Source organism: Scyliorhinus torazame, chromosome 7, assembly GCF_047496885.1.
Source record: "Scyliorhinus torazame isolate Kashiwa2021f chromosome 7, sScyTor2.1, whole genome shotgun sequence".
Taxonomy (NCBI): Eukaryota; Metazoa; Chordata; class Chondrichthyes; order Carcharhiniformes; family Scyliorhinidae; genus Scyliorhinus; species Scyliorhinus torazame.
This window is the reverse complement of record NC_092713.1, coordinates 229,503,904-229,524,753: the sequence shown is the minus strand read 5'-3', so window position 1 is coordinate 229,524,753 and position 20,850 is coordinate 229,503,904. Positions and strand designations below refer to the sequence as shown.

Sequence of the window (20,850 nt, the reverse complement as noted above, 5' to 3'; positions counted from 1 at the left end):
TCATTTTTAGCAACGCATTAACAGAACATGAAAAACTGCTCTAAAAAAAAAAAAAAGAGTTCAACCGAAATCTTCTTTGGGGAAGGAAAAATAATTCTAACAGAATGATCACATATCGTACAGAGGCCACCAGAAACACACAAAGCGAACTCATACTTAGCTCTTGGCACAATAAGAAATTTGATTTTTTTTTTCAAATAAAATTTGCAGAAATGTTCATTTAATTCAAATGGCTAACTTATTTCTGCTTCATCCAAACCATTTGGCTGTGTCGATTTTTTAAATGACGTAATGAAAACAATGCCAGTGTGCTGCAGGAAATAAGTACAACTTCAACAAATAATTCACTTTTATTTCTAAACAAATCTGCTGCATAAAGTAGGATAGATATGAACTACGGCAGCTCAACCTGTTCAAGCCTGGGAGCGTCAGTCAGCATAAAAATATTAGAACCAGCTTCATTTCTGACCTTGAACACCTATGTGAACAAAGCAGAAAATAAAACATTTTCTGCTGGATTCTCCTTCGGCGAGATCCTCCGCTTTGCCGGCAGCACACCCACACCCACTGGTTTCCCGACGGCATGGGGTGTATAAGTCTTTCAAATTATTCGGAGGATCCCGCTGCCGGCGGGGATGCAGTGTGCCGGAAAACGTATCTGTCGTCTAACATAGATTTATAACTATTTTGCAACTAAAATTGATAGTACTTCAAGGTGCATTTAGGTAGTAGGTACCACTCAAAATCGGCAGATACAGTTTGGATTTCAGACAGGTAAAACCTATGCATACTGGTTGACAAACTTTAATCCTCCTGGCCAGGCTAGTCTCTCTCCAAGCAGTTAAATGCTAAATGCTTAGGCAGAATGTACAACACTTACATTGTCTAAATATTTAATTGTGGACAGGTTCAAAAAGTACCCAGAAAGACTTCCTGAGTATTTTTTATATCCGGTTCTACAGTGTACTGGACTTGTACTCGGTGTCATGTCAAATGAAATCATGCTGAATATGCTCATTCCAGGGACACCCAGGGAAGATCAGGATTTCCCACAAAATTTACACAAGTTTAACCATGGTGCAATAAAGCAACATTTAAATTAATGCTTCGTATGTTGTTTCCTCAATGTCTTTTGAAATTACAGAAGTGTTATATCACATTTTTGTGTAGTAATCAAATGTAGTTGTCCCCAGAAAATAATAAATCATTTATTCTAACAACACCTCGATAACTGCCTTTTCCAACTTACATAACAAACAGCCACATAGCCTTACCCTTTAAAAAAATTATTTTAATCCCCTGATTGTTAGAATATTGCTTCACACCAAAGACAAGTCTTGTGCACCTTTTTCACACTGATCAGTAAATGTAAATCAGTAAATAAATCACGACATTTTTACTTATATGGATAAATATCTTAATCCTGCTTAATACTTTCAGCATCTACCCTGCTTTCTTAAAAAAGGAACCGAGATCAGTATGAATTGTTAATTTTAGCGAAATCAAAGTTATGCACTTCGATATTTGTTAAATCCAGAATTTAAATGTTTGAAGGCAGTGATAATTTGCTATCTTTTGTTCATTAACTGACAAGTGGAATAGATAAAGTGGAAAACATATTAGCCTGTGTTTTACTGTTGTAACTACAGCATTACTCTGTGAAACTGACAACAACTTCTGGCATCCACACAAATGCAGTTAAAAGCTGAGATTCAAAAGTTGCTGTCAGTGATTCTCTGATCTTTTGCCGGGTGTACTGTTGAAGCTTCCGCAATGACAATCTTGACAGCAGTGTGTTTCAGGAGCAATAACTATTTAAAATTTAAATTCACAGACTGTACAAGTCTTTCAGATTATTTGATGATACAAAGATCACAGTGCCTTGGTAGAACACAACTCTGTAGTAATTGGAGCTTACTTTTCCTCAATAAAGCTGCACTGCAGTTTCCTTGATCTGCTGTTTCTGTGCTTCTCTGTCACCTGGAACAACAGGACTTTTCTGTATCTTGCTAACTAATCCCAATTTTCCATGACCTGAGGTATTTGAAAAGATGACAGTTATACAGCCATCAAGGGGCAGATTTTGCTGCAAGCAGCCTAGTACTTACAATATGACTTAGCACTATAAATCAGACTTTAAAGCAGTCAATCAGTCATACTGCATTTTGTAGGCATCTTGCAGTAACTTCAGAGCACATTTTAATGCAATGGAAGTGTTCTGATGACAATTACCATGAGCAGGAAGCATAACCACTTACTATTTGCGAACAATCTATACTAACTGTCATAAAAATTAGTGATAAAGTGAGGAATACTTTCTTTCAAACATCAGGCCAGATTTTCAGTTAATGGCGAAGGGAGAGCACTCGCTGCTGTCCATTAAGTAACTTGCCGAAAGATGCAGTGATTTCTCTCGGCAGAATTTCAGCTCTAGGACTGGGCAGTGTAACTGAGTGCATCATTCCTCACTTGGCATTGACAACATGGAGCTGGAGTGATGTCATCAGGCTGCCCAAACAGCCAATTATATCAAAGGACTTTGACAGACCCCTAGAAACAAAAAAAAATATTTTCTTTCATAGACTAAATTAAAGACTCGCATGTAACCATGGGAGAAGACAGAAGTTAAAACATTCAAAATATGCTAATTAATTATTTACCAGCACTCCACAATTATACTGTTTCTCAGGGTCAGTTCTGTTGCTACTCAAATTTTACTAACCACATCGCCATTAAAAACCCAGATACACCGGATTGAACAAGGTGCAACTTAAGGGGTTTCAAAAGGCGATGTGAAATTCTTACTGATTTCAGCGATTGTTGGCTTTGGGCAAGGCCACATGCAATTTGTGGCAGAGCACTTGAGCATTTCTATGCCTGTGCCAATTGTCCTTAAGTTGTGGTCAATTTAGAGAGGTAATGATGACACCGAAACTTAGAAGGACAATGATGATGAACACCGACAGTTCGCCACCAGCATGTACTTCCCCTTCACAAAATCAGGCCTATTGTTTTAAAACAGTTATTGCTGCAATTCCATATTAACAATAACTTTTTTCTCAGCTGCTTCTCAAGAACGCTGTGAACCAACATTTGACACTGGGTCACATACGTAGATTTTAAAAGAAAATTAATTAACGGGATGTGGGCATCGCTGGTTAGGCCAGCATTTATTGCCCATCCCTGGTTGCCCATCAGAAGTGGGCAGATAGGCTTTGGGGTGGGGTCAGGAGGTGAGTTACTCGCCCTGGGATTCCTAGCCTTTGACCTGCTCTGATATTAGTGCAGATGACCAAAAGCTTGGTCAAAGTGGTAGGTTGTAAAGAATAAGGGAGGAAAGAGAAGTAAAGACATAGAAAGGTTAAGGGTCAGAATGCCAGAATGCTTTGGCAGCTGAAGGCACAGCCACCTATGGAGATGTAATTAAATTGGCGATGCTTAAGAGGCTAGATGTGGATAATTGCACAAAACTCAGAGGGATGTAGGGCTGACTGGAGCAGAGCAGAGGGTTAGTGAGGGATGAGGGCATGGAGGGATTTGAAAACAGTTCTAATTTTACAATTAAGCCACATTGTGCAAAATAAAAAAGCACCTTAGTAAAATCAAATCAGACTTTTGAAATATAGATTGAATTGGAAAATATCCCATCAGGAACTTGAATCATGAAAGCAACCAATGTAAAGCACAAACACAAAGCAAACATAAAAGCAACAAATTAATTTGATGACGGACTTTAAAACGCTTAACTAATTTTAAACAAATCTGCTGCTGGATGAAGCTGGAAATTCCTTTAGGGCTTCTGAATGTGCTGCATGATTTATGTGAGCAACCGCAGTTCATGAGGTGCTAACAAATACAGGTCGAATGACACGCAAGTGTCTTTGTCTGCACCAATCAGCAGTGAATGCCTTGGGAGATGGTTATTCCTGTGGATGTGAAAGTTACCGAAGCACAAAGCTTAAAAGCTACCCAAGGGATACATGACAGTGCGCATATTTATTGACAAAGATAAATGAGAAAGACATGGTTTGACCTGGCCTGCACAGTGAGAACAGGGTGGCCGGGTGCTAATTCCACTCGAATTTCCATCGACTGAAAGTTTAGTTGCTATTTTTTTCGGCAGCATCGTCCTCGTAAATGGGCGCCTCACAAATACTTAAAAGTCAGCATTTGATGACATCATTCAAACCGCAGCATAATTTTGCTGCCAATTGCAACATGACGTAGTGTCAGATTTATTACTGAAACCTGGGGCGGGCAGGCCAGAACAAATTATTACATTTTTATTTCACGGTTTGCTTCTGGGCCAGGGGGAGCAGGGCTATTCCTCCGAGACCCACAGGTAACCCTCCTCCTCGTCCCTCGCCGTAACTGCCTCTGGAGCACCGTCCGCCCCGACTCGGGTCTCGAGAGGCATCAACCTCCCGATACGATAGATTCCAGTCACAGGTGACAGTCCTTGTTGCAATACGCTAATCAGACCCGCGGTTAAAATGCTCCTGGACCACACACCCGGCCCACCGGGGACGTGGAGCCACCGCATGCCACAAATCCAGCCCCAGTTAAATTCATTCCTACCGAAAAAAAACGTAAGTTGTACTGGATGCTGAGCTTTTATTACACGGCAGCGTTCTCCCTGAGTTTTGCAAATGGGACTATTAATGCTTCTTATTATGAATATACAACAGCAATACTATAACTCTATTCATCTACAGATGTTTCCATAAAAAAACAGCATTACGTTCCGCAACGGGCATTATCCTGAAGCAGCCACAACGTGGCAGTCCACAAAACTTCAATTTCTGGAAATTTTTTTGGGGGGGATGGTTAATCTCTGCATCTATGGCTGTTTACACCATCGAAGCACTCAGTCAGCCCCGCAAAAATAGCACTCTCCGCTGGATAGCTGACCATCCGTGCTGTTCTAAACCAGTATCTCAATCTGCTTTGGTAGTGTGTGCGCGTGCAAAAAGGTGTCTACAATGTATGGTAGTAGCACTTGCAACTACTTACAGAACTGGGAGTTCACAAATCATATCGATGACATCTCTGAGAGACCTCAAAAGAAATCTGTGTAATGGACTTCATCTCCCTGCTGATACCAGTAAATTTCTGCCTCCTTCACAGCCAGATGCGATGAACCCTGCTGGCTAAAATGCCATGGTAGCAACCTACCTCTGTTAAGCTCCCACCGTCCTTGATTGGACGGGGTAGGCTTTAGTTCCAAATATGGTCAGCAGCACCTCCAATTCTTCATGACCTTAGCTGAGCCACTGAATGTCTCCACTTTTCTCGCACTACCATTGCTTACCTGTTAATGACAATCACAGCCCTAGCAGATCTTGAGCTCACAAGACAAGAGATCTTTGGGCAAGCTTTTCATGTGCCATTAGCCTGTTCAAGTAAAAGTGATGCCTGTCAGAAAATCTGATATTGTTCATCCCACCCTGAAAGCCATCACAATCAAACCTGCAGCATAGGCCTGTCCAATCCATTTTGGTAAAATCTTAGCCTATGCATTAAATATTTAGCAAATAGAACATTTTAACCAATTAATCAGAGTTAGAATTAAGCTATATATGTGTATGTCAGCAATACATGAGCTAGAAATGAGTCAAAATCCTGGAATTCCCTCCCTAACTGCACTGTGGGTATACTTGCACTACCTTGACTAGTGGTTCGAGGTGGCAGCTCCCCAGCATCTTCTCAAGGGCAATTAGGGATGGTCAATAAATGCTGGCTTTGGCAACAATACCCACATTCCATGAACAAATAAAAAAATTGAATAGGGTAGTACTGTAAATTCTGTTCTCCCGGACAGAAGTTTTGTTTCTCTAGAAATAAACTACTGGAGTGATTATGCTCAGACAATGACAACTGAGCACAGCTCCGAAAGGGGCCCAGGATCAGACATGGCCGAGTGGGAGAGCAACTGGTAGATACTTAAATTTAACAATCATACTACAAATCTGTGTCAAGATTTTAGTTAACTTTTCAAATGAAGACTCTTGCTGAAATATTTAAGTTCATGAGTGAGGAAGTAGACGTTACTTTGGTGAACAACCCCATGCTTTAATAGTTTTATTATTAAATAAGGAATAAGAACACCTGCACTGAATGGCTATTATAAACAACCTGTTAACAGGCCGTACAAACAGTTTAGACATAAACTGACAGTGGAATTGACATGGATAATGAAACTTTTGGGAATTTGCTTGATGCCAGAGGTAGAATATTTATTGGAATGATGAAACTGGTCAGATAGAACAGCTAGTGGTGGGATAAGGGAAGGATAATACAAGGCCTAGGTTGGATTGATCAAGGCCAGAAAGGTACATGCAAAGGTTAAATAATAAGATTAAAGGTCGGCTTTTCAATCAAGGTTTTGCCAAAGAAAGTGATATTTTACAGCAGGCTTGTGCAACCTTTTCATTTGGGAGGCCACAGCTCTATATTTTTTCATCAAGGGGCTGATGAGCAAATTTCAGCAAAATAATTATTGGCACAAAAAAAAACTAATGGCAAAGCAATAAATTGATAATTTAAAGAAAATAATAAAAATAATAAGCGTTAACAAATAAAGCTTTTTGTCTTTTTTGCTTTGCTTAAGAAGCAGAGCTGGAGAAACAGACTGGGCCCCAGGTCCTGGTCACCAGGGGAGGGATGGGGACCATGGCCGAGCTAAGGAGTTTGGTTTAACTAACACCGACTTTGCGTTTGCCTCCAGTGGCATACAGTCCGAATTGGCCTCAATGAGATTCATACAAAAGTAGGGATCTGTGCAAATTGCCTTTCAGCCAGGGTTTTCATTCTCTTCAGGCCTGCTTTGTGGATAGGCTTTTGGGGAGGGGAGGAGGGGGGGGGGGGGGGGGGGGGGAGAGGGGCACAGAATCTGTTTCTGTTTGGTTCACTCCCAGTCTCAAGGTTCTCACCCCAACCGGGTCCTGAAGGTTTGGACATCTTACTGAAGAGATATTCAGGATGCTATGAAGGCACGCACTTCATTACTTCATCATATCAGAGACTCCCAACATCCCGGATGGGCAGGGGGTGCTATTCCTGCAACGCTGTTGATTCTCATATGCCCTGTCCTCCTTAAGGGGGCTGGTGTCTATGCAGGAGGGTAACAAAGAGAGAGCGTGGCCAAAGGCAGAGAGATTGTGTGCGGTGAAAACAAAAGAGAAGCCACTCACCTTAACACTACCATCTGCTCCTCTGATCAGAGGATGCTGTTTCCCCGAATTTGCTGCTGATAGGCTTATTAGCAAACAGAGAAGAGAAACGGCTTGTGATCAGAGGAGCGGCTCCTTGCAGAATCATTCATTGAACTTACACGTAGTTTGAACACCAGTCCGCAGGCCATATAGAAGTGCTTGACAAGCCAGATAAGTGGCCTGTGGGCCATAGGTTGGACAAGCCTGTTTTACAGGGTATTCTGAAAATACATTTTTGTAAAAGATAAAAAGGCCTCGTCAATAATACATCCAGGTCCACCACTGAAGGGGTATAAATTAGGAGACTTTGTGAGACCTCAGTGTAGTTAACAGTGGAGAAATTCTGAAGGGTAGGCCCTTGCTAACATGCTTGTGTAGTTTGAGAAGTTATGAATATGCGAGGAATAAAGAGGAAAAAAAAGGAAAAAGAAAGAGCTTAGTGTGTGCCAGCCATCCTGCCTCGATCTAGATCAGTACTCGTTACTTGACATGGTCATATACAGTATATATAGGTGTTATGTTCTGCCTTAAACTCTAATTAATCTCAACAGACCCACCATATTGTTTTGAATTGATAAGGATTGAATAGATAATGCTAGTATCAACAAGCTTTTGAAAGACGTTTTAAAAGTTAAAAGCCAAATGAACAAGCAGTGACCGCAAAGTCACCAATTGACCATTACATTTTAGATGTTTCTTTTAGCAATCATTTTAGTTATTTTCTCCTACCCCCTTCACTGCACACCATGGAAAATTTAACATCACATAATGACGAAGACGTCTCTTTTGGAACACAAAACTCAACTTCGCCATTGTACAACAACCACAAGAGATATTCCCTGCACAGGGTAGTTTCTCTCAATGAAGGATGGAACCGTTTACTTCCCAGAGTGTATTATGGTACTTAAATACTCCCTGAATGAACAAGCTCAACCAGATAGTGGACTACAACTTGAGTATACATCTCAAGGTAACAACTTCTTCTAGGGTGGCGCAGTGGTTAGCACTGGGACTGAGGACCCGGGTTCGAATCCCGGCCCTGGGTCACTGTCCGTGTGGAGTTTGCACATTCTACCTGGGTTTCACCCCCACAATCCAAAGATGTGCAGGTTAGGTGGATTGGCCACGCTAAATTGCCCCTTAATTGGGGAAAAAAAAATAATTGGTACTCTAAATTTAAAAAAAACAATTTCTACTTACTCCATGGGAATTAAAAACAAAAATCATAGCGTGCTCCAAGAATGACAGTCTTACTGCATATACGACCTTCTGCCGGTGCTTTCTTGAATACCCACTTTTTTTGAGGTAAGCAAAACATTTTTTTCCTAAAGGACTGAATAACAAGACTTACTGTTCACAGAGAACACCATGACTTCCTGTTTATATGTTTCGTTCCTCTGCATCACAATGACACAACCAGTACTACTCAAAACCCTGGAATAGTGTCAAGATATTCTCAATAAAAGCCACAAAGAATGAGTGAAACAAAGTTTCAAAATATATCGGAGGTATTTGACAGGAAAACAAATGTAATCATATTAAGATCAAATAAATTGATAGATGTTAGTTATAGAGGTTGGCAAGTTCAAGCTCAAATTTTGGGATAAATGAACTAGCTCTTTAGAGACAGGGTTCATGGCTTACATCATAAAAACGGAACAAATACATGGGCTGTATCAGATGCTGTCAGTAAGACTTGGAAGGAAGCTGTTCCATTCATGCAAATCTCCCTCCCTGTCTGAGAGGAGAGAGCAAAAGGGGTGAGAACAAAAAAGACTGAATTATAGAAACATGATCATTTTTAAATGATCATTTTGTACTCATTGATTTTTTTCCCTCCTGATTAATACTGTGGCAATTTTACAAATCCATTTATCAGAGATGCAATATTATAAAGCCAAACCTTATCAAACTAAAATTGCTTTATTGAAGTTACCGATAAAAAAAACGATGTGAAGCAACTGAACATTAGGAACAACAAATAGTTTGTGATGCAATATGCACCAAGAAGGTCCGAGATTCAATGGGATAAGTTATACCTTCACCTTGATATCAATGGGAATGGCAATTAAGCAGGTTACAGTTTGCCAGCTCCCTGCCCAAAGAAATGACCAACCCCCAGTGGGAGTCAGCTGATCATGGCCAGATTTTGGCATGAGTTAGTTGTGCATGTGTGTTGCCTGAGGAGAAAAATGAAAGACAGCGCTGTTGTCAACTGCAATCAGGTAGCTCATACAGAGCTGCAAGTGTGAGCATGTCTTTCCTTCAGGATCAAGCTTTGAAGTCACTTCTTGGTCAAATAGTTTAGCAAAACAATTGTCATGGAGGTTGAAGTAACAGCAATTTTGGATGTACAGGCATCGTGGGATCCTAGTCCAACCAAGCGAGTTGGGGGAAAGAGTGCAAAGAAATATAAAAGGAAATCTCAAAATTCAATATTCACTATTTTCACTGTTCGATCTCTGAGGAAATATTCAAGAGGCTAGAGATAGGCAAATGTTACTCCAAAAGGTGGATCAGTAGCCTTGGTGCACAATCCCGAGAGTATTCAAAAAAGTGTCATGGTTATTAAAGAATTGTTCCAGATCACTCAAACTTGATTCTTGCTTGGATTTGAACTTGGGTTCAGATTGTACTGGCAAACCTATTTAGTGCTCGTGCAGCAGGACTCATTTATAAACCACATACAGATCATATGATCAAAGTCATATCCCTTGGGTAATCCAAGAGACAGTATAGAGAATCAAAATCAATTGCAATGCCAGTAATAATCTTGTCCCAACCAGTAAACAAAACCAACCATAAATAAATTTGTGAACACTTGAAAAAGTTTACAAGGGCTGGCCAAGATGTTTGTAGCTTTCGCTCTCTCTTCCTCTTGGACAGGGAGGGAGATTTGCACGAATGAAACAGTTTCTGTACAAGACTTACTGTAAGCATCTGATATAACCCATGTCATTGTTCCTTTTTTATGCTGTAAGCCAGGAACCTGGTGAAGAGCTAGTTCATTTTCCCCCAAATTTGTGCTTGAATTTGCCAACCTATCAATTTATGTGGTCATATGTATGATTACATTTATTTTCAGACACAGAGGTTCCCGGAGCATAGACTGGCACATAACACATTTAGTGACAAGTTCCTGTATGGTTCCCCTTCACTAGTTAACTGACATCATGACAGTGGGCAAGCAGATGGTATGTCACAGTTCTTGATAAATATTAATGTTACGGTTGGCCCTACAATCCTACGCTAGACCCACAAATATCTGAAGTTGCCTTTATACTGTTCTTAAATTCATGCTAAGTTAGTTTTCCATGGTGCCAGCATGCTTGTAGAAGAGATATAACTGGACAAACAGATTTCCCACCAATATAGAAAAAATTCCAACAGGAAAAACACTGGTAACCAGCTCTAAACTCTGGGCTCCTGGGATCAGAATTAAAAGAGTGCAACAGCTAAATAGGAATTAAGAGAATTGTGTAAAAACTGCCAGCTTCATCAGTTGCTCAATAGTCTTAATTGTTAAGTGGTTTCGAACAAAAGACACAACCACTGTTTGAAGTCATGATAAAAATCTCCACTTTAGTGAAAAATAATCCAGGAGATTCATACAATTTTCAGTTTTCAACTGATATTTAGGAAAGTGTTTGCAAGCCTTTATTATGCCAACTAAAGATATTGCATGGTGGTAATAGGGGAAAACATCCAGGGTTAAACCACAAGGGCAAGTTGGCAGACAGGCTGACTGGGAGAAGAAAAAAAAGAACAGCATACATCTTTCCCTACACATGCAGCCCAGCTTAAGGTTTGAAAATTTACAGAACTTGTAGTGTGAAAGTTTGTACTTGTTAGAAACATAACATTAATTATAGAAATAGTGAGATGACTCAGTTACAATGAGGAAATTAAAAAATTTTAGAGCTATATTTACAACTTTTATTTGTACAGCACTCAACGCAATAAAACCTCCCAAGGCACTTCACAGGAGCAGTATAAAGCAAAATTTGATAGCATTTATTTCAATTTCATAGAGGGTTATGTTTTCTAATGCTGTCAGGTTTATCATTACTATGCCTAGAAGCCCTAGTTACCAGTTTCACCACCAAGGTGTTAAAAATATTTAACATTTTAATTGATTAACCGATATGAAATCATTTGAACTTCAAAATTGAAATACTTCTTACTGTGCACAGATTTTCTCAAATTATATTACTCTTCTATGCCATCTTAATATGAAGCACAGATAAGCAGAATGGTAATCTCGCCCGATTACCAAAACCATACAATGTTAGTCTTGGCACCTTTTAGTACAATGCAGTGTATTTTGCTTCTGTAGATCACCTGTAAATGAACACAGTCCAATTGCATACAGAATAAAACAATGTAGCACTCATTTTATATATTCTCAACCCAAAAATGCTGGAAAATCTCAGCAGATCTGGCAACATCTATAGAGAGAGAAAAGAGCTAATGTTTCGAGTCCAGATGACCCTTTCTACCCTGAAGAAGTACTGCTCTCTTTTCTTTCCAGACAGATGCTGCCAGACCTGCTGAAATTTTCCAGCATTTTCTTTTTGGTTTCAGATTCCAGCATCCGCAGTAATTTGCTTTTATATATTCTCAATATGTGATTTATTGCAATTAGGATTTATTAAACCTGAACCCATACACATGGGTGAATAAAGACTTTGGCCAGTTTATAAACACTGCAATCCTGGGGGTGGGGGGGGGGGGGTGGGGGGGATTGAACTATGACTATAAAGTGACTGGCCTTGTGCACATAAATGCAGATTATCTGCATTAATATGCACTCCCAAGAGATTTTCAGCTGTTATATGCACTTTAAAATAAGGACGTCTTGGTAAGAGAACAATTGGTTTAATACCATGACTTCTAATTGTATATGACTGATCTCATACACAGGCAGCCAGCAACCATCTCAGAAAAGCAACATCTAAAAGAGGCACAGACATAAAACAGGCATTAAGTTGGAGATGTACATTATTCTGTTACGTAACTACAAGATCTCTATATAATAGCTACTTTTATATTACTCTGCAGTCATTGAGTCAGCAGTATATGAATGTATCTTGCAACTAGTGGCAACAAATATGCCCATTTCCCTTTTTTACTGACAATCCAGAACATAGAACAGTGCAGAAGGAGGCCATTCGGCCCAGCAAATCTCCACCGGCCCACTTAAGCCCACTAGCCCCGTAACCCAATAACCCCTCCTAACCTTTTTGGTCACGAAGGGCAATTTATCATGGCCAATCCACCTAACCTGCACGTCTTTGGACTGTGGGAGGAAACCGGAGCACCCGGAGGAAACCTACGCAGACACGGGAAGAACGGGCAGACTCCGCACAGGCAGTGACCCAGCAGGGAATCGAACCTGGGACCCCGGCGCTGTGAAGCCACAGTGCTATCCACTTGTGCTACCCTCAAGAAGCCATCATTTTTAAATTAAATAGATGTTCTCAACAGTTGCCAGTATTCCTGGGGCCAGTAAATGTGCTAATCAGGCACCTGGAGCTCACATTTGAGAGGCAATATTGTGATGCAATGTCATGAGTTCAGCAGTTTGAGCATTTGCACTGGCCGAATTGTCATGACCAGCAAGGGCTGAAATGTTACGTTTGTAGAGTGGTAGAAGGACCCAGGTATTATTGAACTTGAAATGACTTGAGCATCAGCTGCAAGGCTCCTGCTAAAACAAACAGATGCTAGGAGTCATCACAAGGACAATTAAGTACAAAAGAGCAAATACTACCCTGTCTTTGCAGACCTCATTCATAATCTGGATAGAGTTTCGGAAAATTGACAAATCAGCAAAAGTTGGAGGAATTTCAAGTGCAAACCACGACTTGCAATGCAAATCAGGTTTCTGTAATCTTTGACAATGGTTTAAAAAGTTGTGCTGGAACTAGGTCCCGCACAGATAAAAATTAATTACCATGGCAAGTTTCCACCAATTATGTTCATTTTAAATAAAAGCTTTCTTCAGGAATGAAGGACAATAGGCACCTTTTAAAAAGATTACAGTAAATTTTTAAAAACCTGATTAGTGTCCACTGAAGGAAGTGGTAAATAGTAGTATTTTTTCCAGTAATTTTGTGTTATCTAATATCAGGTCACCCATAGATGGTGACTGGACATACTAAATGTGCTTTTTGTGACAAACCCATTTGACTGTATTAATAAAACTGCAACAGGTTACCAAATATCACAGATTATGAGAAAAAAATTACATTCTAAAATGTTGTCTAGTGTGCTGGTTCATAGAAAATTTTACGTGTATGATTATGCAAATAGGTTTGCGCAGAATCTTGAACCAGAACTTCACTTCAGAAAACTAGCATACTTTTAACCACAATTCGCACCCAGAATGGAAAATGCTGGGCCACTGCATCTTGTTTTGATCCCGTGATTGTGGATACTAGAGGTTTTGATAATATTTCAAAGGAGGAACATTAAAGGGATTTTGTTGTAACAATAAAAAAAAATGGAGAAAAACTTGTATTCATATAACACATTTCATGACCACCAGACGCCTCAAAGCGTTTTACAGCCCGTTAATTACTTTTGAAGTATAGTCACAGGTCGTCAATTTGTTCAGCAAACACTGCAACAAACAGCAGTGTAACCATGACCAGATAATTTGTTTCTGTGATGGTGATTGAGGGGTAAATATTGGCCAAAATAAGTCCCTTGCTATTCTTTTAAAAAGTTCCACAGGATCTTTTACATTCACATAAGAAGTCAGGTGGGACAAAAGTGAATGCTGGAAAAACAGAGCAGGTCTGACAGCTTCTCTCCCTACAGATGCTGCCAGACCTGATGCGTCTTTCCAGTGTTGTTTGTTTCAGACTCCTGCATCTGCAGTATTTTGCTAACTTTGGTCAGGTGGGATCTTGGTTTGATGCCTCATCAGAATGATGGCAGCACTTTCTCATTACAACATTGGGATTTTAGCCTTGTTTTTTGTGTTCAAGCCTTGAAGTGGGACTTGAATTCTGAATGTTTTGACTCAGAGACAAGAGTGCTACCAACTGATCCATGGCTGACACATGCAATAGGCTGAGAGAGCCTAACAGGCTTCAAGAGCTACAGCATTTATTATACAATAGCACAGACTTCAGCAACAGTTTGTATTTACATCCTTATTATGGATGCAAAAGTTAATAGGGAAGGCAAATGGAAAGTTTTTTATTTCAAGGGGGCTGGAATATAAAAGTAAAGGGGTGTTGCTGCAACTGTACAAATAATAAGGCCGCATTTAGAATACGGTGTACAATTTTGGTCCCTGATGCGACCATCAATTCACACGAGACAGAGAGTTGAAGTGAACAGTGGCTTTAATCAACTAGAACAGTGCCTGCCTGCGACTGCTCTGCACTGAGAGCTGCCGACAGGGCAGCTGCTCTATATACCTCCCCTCAAGGGGGCGGGGCCAGGGGCAGAGCCCACAAGGGCACCAACATGATACAAGCGGTGTAATACAATACAATGGTCCATAGGTGGAGCCCCCAAGGGCAACAACATAGTACAATGCAATGCAGTGGTGAATGGTTGCCATAATACGTTCACCACATTCACCCCCCTGTTAAAAAATTTAAGTCCAGCGGGGGTGAAGGGCTGTCTGGTTGAGTCTGTCTGGCGCCCTGATCTTGCGCTACGATCGCCTGAACTCTGGTTTCGCAGCGGGCACGGGTGTCGAACTAGTCGGTGCGGGCATGGGTGTTAAACTCGTCGATGTGGACTCTGGGAGCGTGTCTTCTGGAGCTTCATCCCTGTAGGCCAGCGATGGGGGGGGGGGGGGGGGGGGGGAGAAAGAGAGGGTATACGAGGGGGTGTGGGAGGCCATGTAGGGGCGGGGGCACTGTTCGGGGTAGGTTGGGGATGGTCGTAGGGGATCCTGCGTGGGTGCCAGGTCCCGGAGGGAGACCGTATCTTGTCGGCCGTCGGGGTACGCCACGTATACATACTGGGGGTTGGCATGAAGGAGCTGGACCCTCGCGACCAGGGGGTTGGACTTATGGCTCCTCATGTGTTTCCGGAGGGGCCCCGGTGTCTTCAGCCAGGCTGGAAGCGAGACCCCAGAGGTGGATTTCCTTGGGAAAACAAATAGGCGGTCATGAGGGGGTCTTGTTCTTGGCTCTGCAAAGATGTGACCTAATGGAGTGGAGCGCGTCGGGGAGGAGCTCCTGCCAGTGGGAAACTGGGAGATTCCAAGACCGCAAGTCCAGGAGTCTGGCAGATGGAATTCAATCTTGCCAAGTGTGAGGCTATCCATTTTGGGAGGAATAACAGCAAAATGGATTATTATTTAAACGGCAAGTTGTTAAAACATGCTGCTGTGCAGAGGGACCTGGGTGTGCTGGTGCACGAGTCGCAAAAAGTTGGTGTGCAGGTGCAACAGGTGATTAAGAAGGCTAATCGAGTTTTGTCTTTCATTGCTAGAGGGATGGAGTTCAAGACTAGGGAGGTTATGCTGCAATTGTATAGGGTGTTGGTGAGGCCGCATCTGGAGTAGTGTGTTCAGTTTTGGTCTCCTTACCTGAGAAAGGACATATTGGCACTGGAGGGAGTGCAGAGGAGATTCACTAGGTTGATCCCAGAGTTGAGGGGGTTAGATTATGACGAGAGGTTGAGTAGACTGGGACTCTACTCGTTGGAGTTTAGAAGGATGCGGGGGGATCTTATTGAAACATATAAAATTATGAAGGGAATAGATAGGATAGATGCGGGCAGGTTGTTTCCACTGGTCGGGGAAAGCAGAACTAGGGGGCATAGCCTCAAAATAAGGGGAAGTAGATTTAGGACGGAGTGTAGGAGGAACTTCTTCACCCAAAGGGTTGTGAATCTCTGGAATTCCTTGCCCAGTGAAGCAGTTGAGGCTCCTTCTTTAAACGTTTTTAAGAAAAAGATAGATACCTTTCTAAAGAGTAAAGGGATTCGGGGATATGGCGTACGGGCCGGAGAGTGGAGCTGAGTCCACAAAGATCAGCCATGATCTCATTAAATGGCGGAGCAGGCTCGAGGGGCCAGATGGCCTACTCCTGTTCCTAGTTCTTATGTTCCCAGTGAACCCACAAGGAGGAGGGGCAGCACTAGTGGGACTGCTGTTTAAGCAAGCCCGACACAAATTCCGCTACCTGGGGATCCAAATCGCTCACGACTGGACGGGGATCCAAAAATGGTACCTGACCGGTCTGACAGAGGAAGTTAAAAAGGACCTGCAGAGATGGAACACACTCCCACTCTCCCTCACGGGGAGAGTACAGACAATCAAAATGAACGTGCTGCCCAGGTACCTCTTCCTACTGAGATCCATTCTTATCTATAGCCCCAAGGCCTTTTTCAACTCAGTGGACAAACTAATCATGGCGTTTGTGGGGGGGGGGGGGGGGGGGGGGGGGGGGGGGGGGGGGGAAGAGAAAGCATGCTAGGATCTCAAAGAAGGTCCTGCAGAAAACGAAGTCCAGGGGAGGGCTGGCCCTCCCAAACCTACAATACTACAACTGGGCGGCCAAAGCCGAACGAGTAAGGGGATGGATTAAGGAGCCAGAGGCCGAGTGAGTGCGCACGGAGCGGCCTCCTGCAGGGGGATGTCGCTCTGGGCCCTCGCCACGGCGGCACTCCCATCCCCACCCAAAAAACACTCCAGCAGCCCAGTGGTGGTAGCCACCCTCCAGACCTGGAACCAACTACGGCAGCAATTTGACCTGACTGAAATGTCCGACAAAGTCCCCATCTGCATTAACCACAGGTTCACACTAGCACTCACCGACGTTATCCTCAAAAGGTGGAGACAGGACGGGGGGACACTGACAGTTAGGGATCTATACACCGACAGCAGGGTCACAACACAGGCCGAACTGACGGAGAGATTTCAACTAGCTAGGGACAACAAACTAAGGTTACTGCAGCTCAAAAACCTCCAACGGAAGGAGACAAGGATGTACCCACGACCACCACGACAGACACTACTGGAGGAGTTACTAGACGCAAACATTCCAGGTAAAGGAAACTGTAGCGACATGTACGACCAACTGGTAGAGAGGGCCGACACCCTACTGAACGCAAAAAGGAAGAAATGGGAAGACGACCTGGGGCTCGAAACAGGGTGGGGACTCTGGAGTGAAACACTGCATCGAGTCAACTCCACCTCCATGTGCGCGAGACTCAACCTAATGCAACTAAAGGTGGTACATAGAGCCCACTTAACAAGAACCCGAATGAGTAGGTTCTTCCCGGAGGTGGAGGACGGATGTGAACGGTGCCAAGGAAGCCTGTCCAACCACGCCCAGATGTTTTGGTCTTGCCCTAGACTTACTGGCTATTGGGCAGCCTTCTTCGAGGCAATGGCCAAAGTGGTTGGGGTGAGGGTGGAGCCGTGCCCGAAAATGTCCGTCTTTGAGGTATCAGACCAGCCAGATCTATTCATGGGGAGGAGGGCGGACGCCCTTGCTTTTGCCTCCCTGATCGCCCGCTGTAGAATCCTGCTCGGCTGGCGGTCAGCAGCACCACCCAAAGCTGCAGACTGGCTGTCCGACCTATCAGAATTTCTCCAAATGGAGAAAATCAAATTCGCCATCCGAGGGTTGGATGATGGCTTCCTCAGAAGAAGGAAAGGCAGGGGGAAAAGAACAAGAGGGGAACCAGAGAGGGGGGAAAGACGAGGGAACACAAACAGGAAGGAGAGCACAGGAAAGGACAAAGACCATGACGAACACAGTGACAGAGAGCAAGAAAGTATAAGAGGCGGAAACGATGAACGGCCGAAGCAGAGGCAAACGCACAACAGCGAAAACCGATCGGGAGAAACAAGCAACATCGGGGGTGCCACCCACACCCAGATCTATTTTATATTACTGGTGTTGTATGTACTCTTTAAAAAAAAGAAAAGGGGAGGCTCTCACCCCCCCCCCCCCCCCGCCACACCCCTCAAGACATGTATACAAGTATGACCCTTTCCAGTATCTAGATTGTCTTTCCAGTATCTCAATGTATATACACTTCCCCAGTTTTTACCTCCCCACACCCTGTTTTTTACTTTTTATTTACGTGATCTTGCTAATTATATAGCATTGTTGTTTTTATCTTCTTTGTATTACCTTCTCTTTTTTCCCCCCATCTCTCTTCTTTGTGTACACCTGTAAATATACTATGTTCGAAAAACCCAATAAAAAACATTTATTAAAAAAATCAGTGTGATCACTTCTAGGCCGACATCTACACTCCCAACTCTGGTCTCTTGTGCATCCCTGATTTTTGATACTCATCATTAGTGGTTGTACCTTCGGCCTCCCAAACCTCTAGGTTTCTCTCTATTTCCTTTAATATGCTCCTTACTAGCTTTTTGAGAAAGCTATTGTTAATTTGCCCTGACCTGCCTTTGTGATTCAGAGTCAAAATGTTTGACAGTGCTCCTGTGATGTGGCTTAGTTCGATTTACTACCTTAAAAGTCATATAGTAGTTAAAAGCAATTTACTGCGGATGCTTGAATTTGAAACAAAAACAGAAACTGCTGAATGATCTCAGCAGGTCTGACAGCATCTGTGGAGAGAGAAGGGAACTAATGTTTCGAGTCTGGATGACAAAGAATCTTGACAAAGAGTCATCCAGACTTGTAAAACTTTAGCTCCCTTCTCCCTATAGTAGTTGTTTTTGGTGGAGTGGTGGAGTGGAAGCCAATGTAGGCCAGCAAGCATCGGGTGATAGACCAAGTGTGATTTACATAAGCAAAATACTAGATTAGATGCCAGGAGGTGTTTCTTTTCACAGAGAGTCCTTGACTTAGAGAAGAAGTTATTTTACAGTGAATGCAAACATCAAAAAGAGAGCTGGAAGGATTTCTGACCATGGCTGTCTCACTAGATATAAAAGATAGGTAGAGTATTGTAGATATGTCTCTCAGTTATAGTAGATTCTAGGAACCTGTTGCTTGAGGGGTTACAGGGGATTTAGCTTAAGAGATTGTGTGGCTAGTTGGTTTGTTGGGGTGGTGGAAGGGTTATGGTGTGCATAATTTGGACTATGCGAATATGGACTTCCTGGCCTTTTCTTGTTAATTTTATTATATCTTAGCATGCCAAAAATAATAAGCCCCACATGCAATTAATTTGCGATAAGACTGCTCAGTAAAATAAGAAAACGGCAGCTATAGTATTCTCCATTGCTAACAATGCAATGTAAAAAGCAGCTTAACCTGAATGAAACAATGAGCATTATTGCTACATTCTCTTCAAAGTATCAGCAGTGGCAGAGCACCACAAGTACAAGAAAATAAAGCCAACACATGACATGGAATCTAATCTTCAAACATATCACGGTAGAAATCCATTAACCTTTGTCGAACTCAAAGGAAAGTATCCAAATGCCTCTCCACATGTCTTGTGAGTGCCATACAGGTACCGACACTGTTTCAACAGCACAGTAAACAAAAAGCTCATAATTTTAATCATGAGTAGCTTAGTAACTAGATTGTTGACACTGCAAAAAATATATCAGTAGTTCAATTCAGATCGTAAAGGCCCACTGAAATAAATCATTACATTTTAACGTGATTACATAATTATTTCTTGGTATATCCCCATAGAAAGCCATGTGGCATCAAATGACAAATTAAGTCAATGCATGTACAAGTTCTAAGAGAAATATATCCTGACTGCAGTTTCATTAAGAATTAATTTTAAAAACACGACGAGGCAACAATATCAATGTAACAGCCTTTGTAAATGGAATTGCTGGAACTCCAAAATATGCTCAGCATATTGTAACCAAAATATTTCAAGGTGACAAGAAACGTTTGACTTCCGCTTTGTAATTCTACCATGCACATTTACCTGCAGACAAATGAACAAACAACAAAAACTTACAAGTTGATTCATATTAAATTTGATTTTTCATTCAGATAAAATGCTATGAAGCTGGTTAAGTGAGTGAGCAAACACTTGGCAGATGGAATGTGAAAAATGTGAATGGCAGGAAGAATAAAGGAGCTGAATATTATTTGAATGGAGAAAGTCTACAGAAAGCTACAGCTCTGAGGGATTGGGGCGTCCTCCTGCATAAATCACAAAAAGCTAGCATGCAAATTCAGCAGGTATAAGGGAAAGCAAATGAAATGTTGGCCTTGATCGCAAAGGGAATGGAGTATAAAAAATAGGGATGTCTTGCTAAGACTATACAATGCACAAGTTAAACTACATTCTAATACTGTGAGCAGTTTTGGTCCCCTTATCTAAGGAAAGATGTACTGCATTGAGTAGAGAGAAGGTTCACTGAGTTGATTCCATGTAAGAAGGATTTTCTTAAGGGGACAGATCAAGTAGGTTAGGCTGGTATCTATTGGAGTTGAGAAGAATGAGAGGCGACCTTATTGAGACATACAAGGTTCTCATGGGGGTTGACAAGGTAGATGCTGCAAGGTTGTTTCCCTTTGTGGGAGAGTCTAGGACTGGGGGCATAATCAAAGAGTAAGGGATTGCCCATTTAAGACAGAAATGAGGAGGAATTTGTTTCTCTGAGGGTTGTAACTTTGTGGAATTCTTTACCACAGAGAGCTGTGGAGGTTTTTAAATGTATTTTATTCCAAACATATTCAAAAATACAAATCAATAACATTGT

General features: G+C 42.1%; 1 protein-coding gene across 2 annotated transcripts in view; it reads right to left on the bottom strand.

Moving 5' to 3' along the window:
• The window catches only part of ubtd2 (ubiquitin domain containing 2), a 100,273-nt gene that overhangs the window by 71,509 nt on the left and 7,914 nt on the right, over positions 1–20,850 (bottom strand). The window contains exons 1-2 of one of the 2 annotated variants that reach the window (XM_072512126.1): positions 4,034–4,107; positions 1,919–2,034 (exon numbers count right to left, since the gene is read on the bottom strand). The exons of the other annotated variant lie outside the window; for it this stretch is intronic. Coding sequence (XP_072368227.1) covers position 1,919 — 1 coding nt within the window. The 5' untranslated portion in view covers positions 1,920–2,034; positions 4,034–4,107. Of the gene's footprint in view, positions 1–1,918; positions 2,035–4,033; positions 4,108–20,850 lie in introns of those variants that run through there. 2 annotated transcript variants of the gene reach the window in all.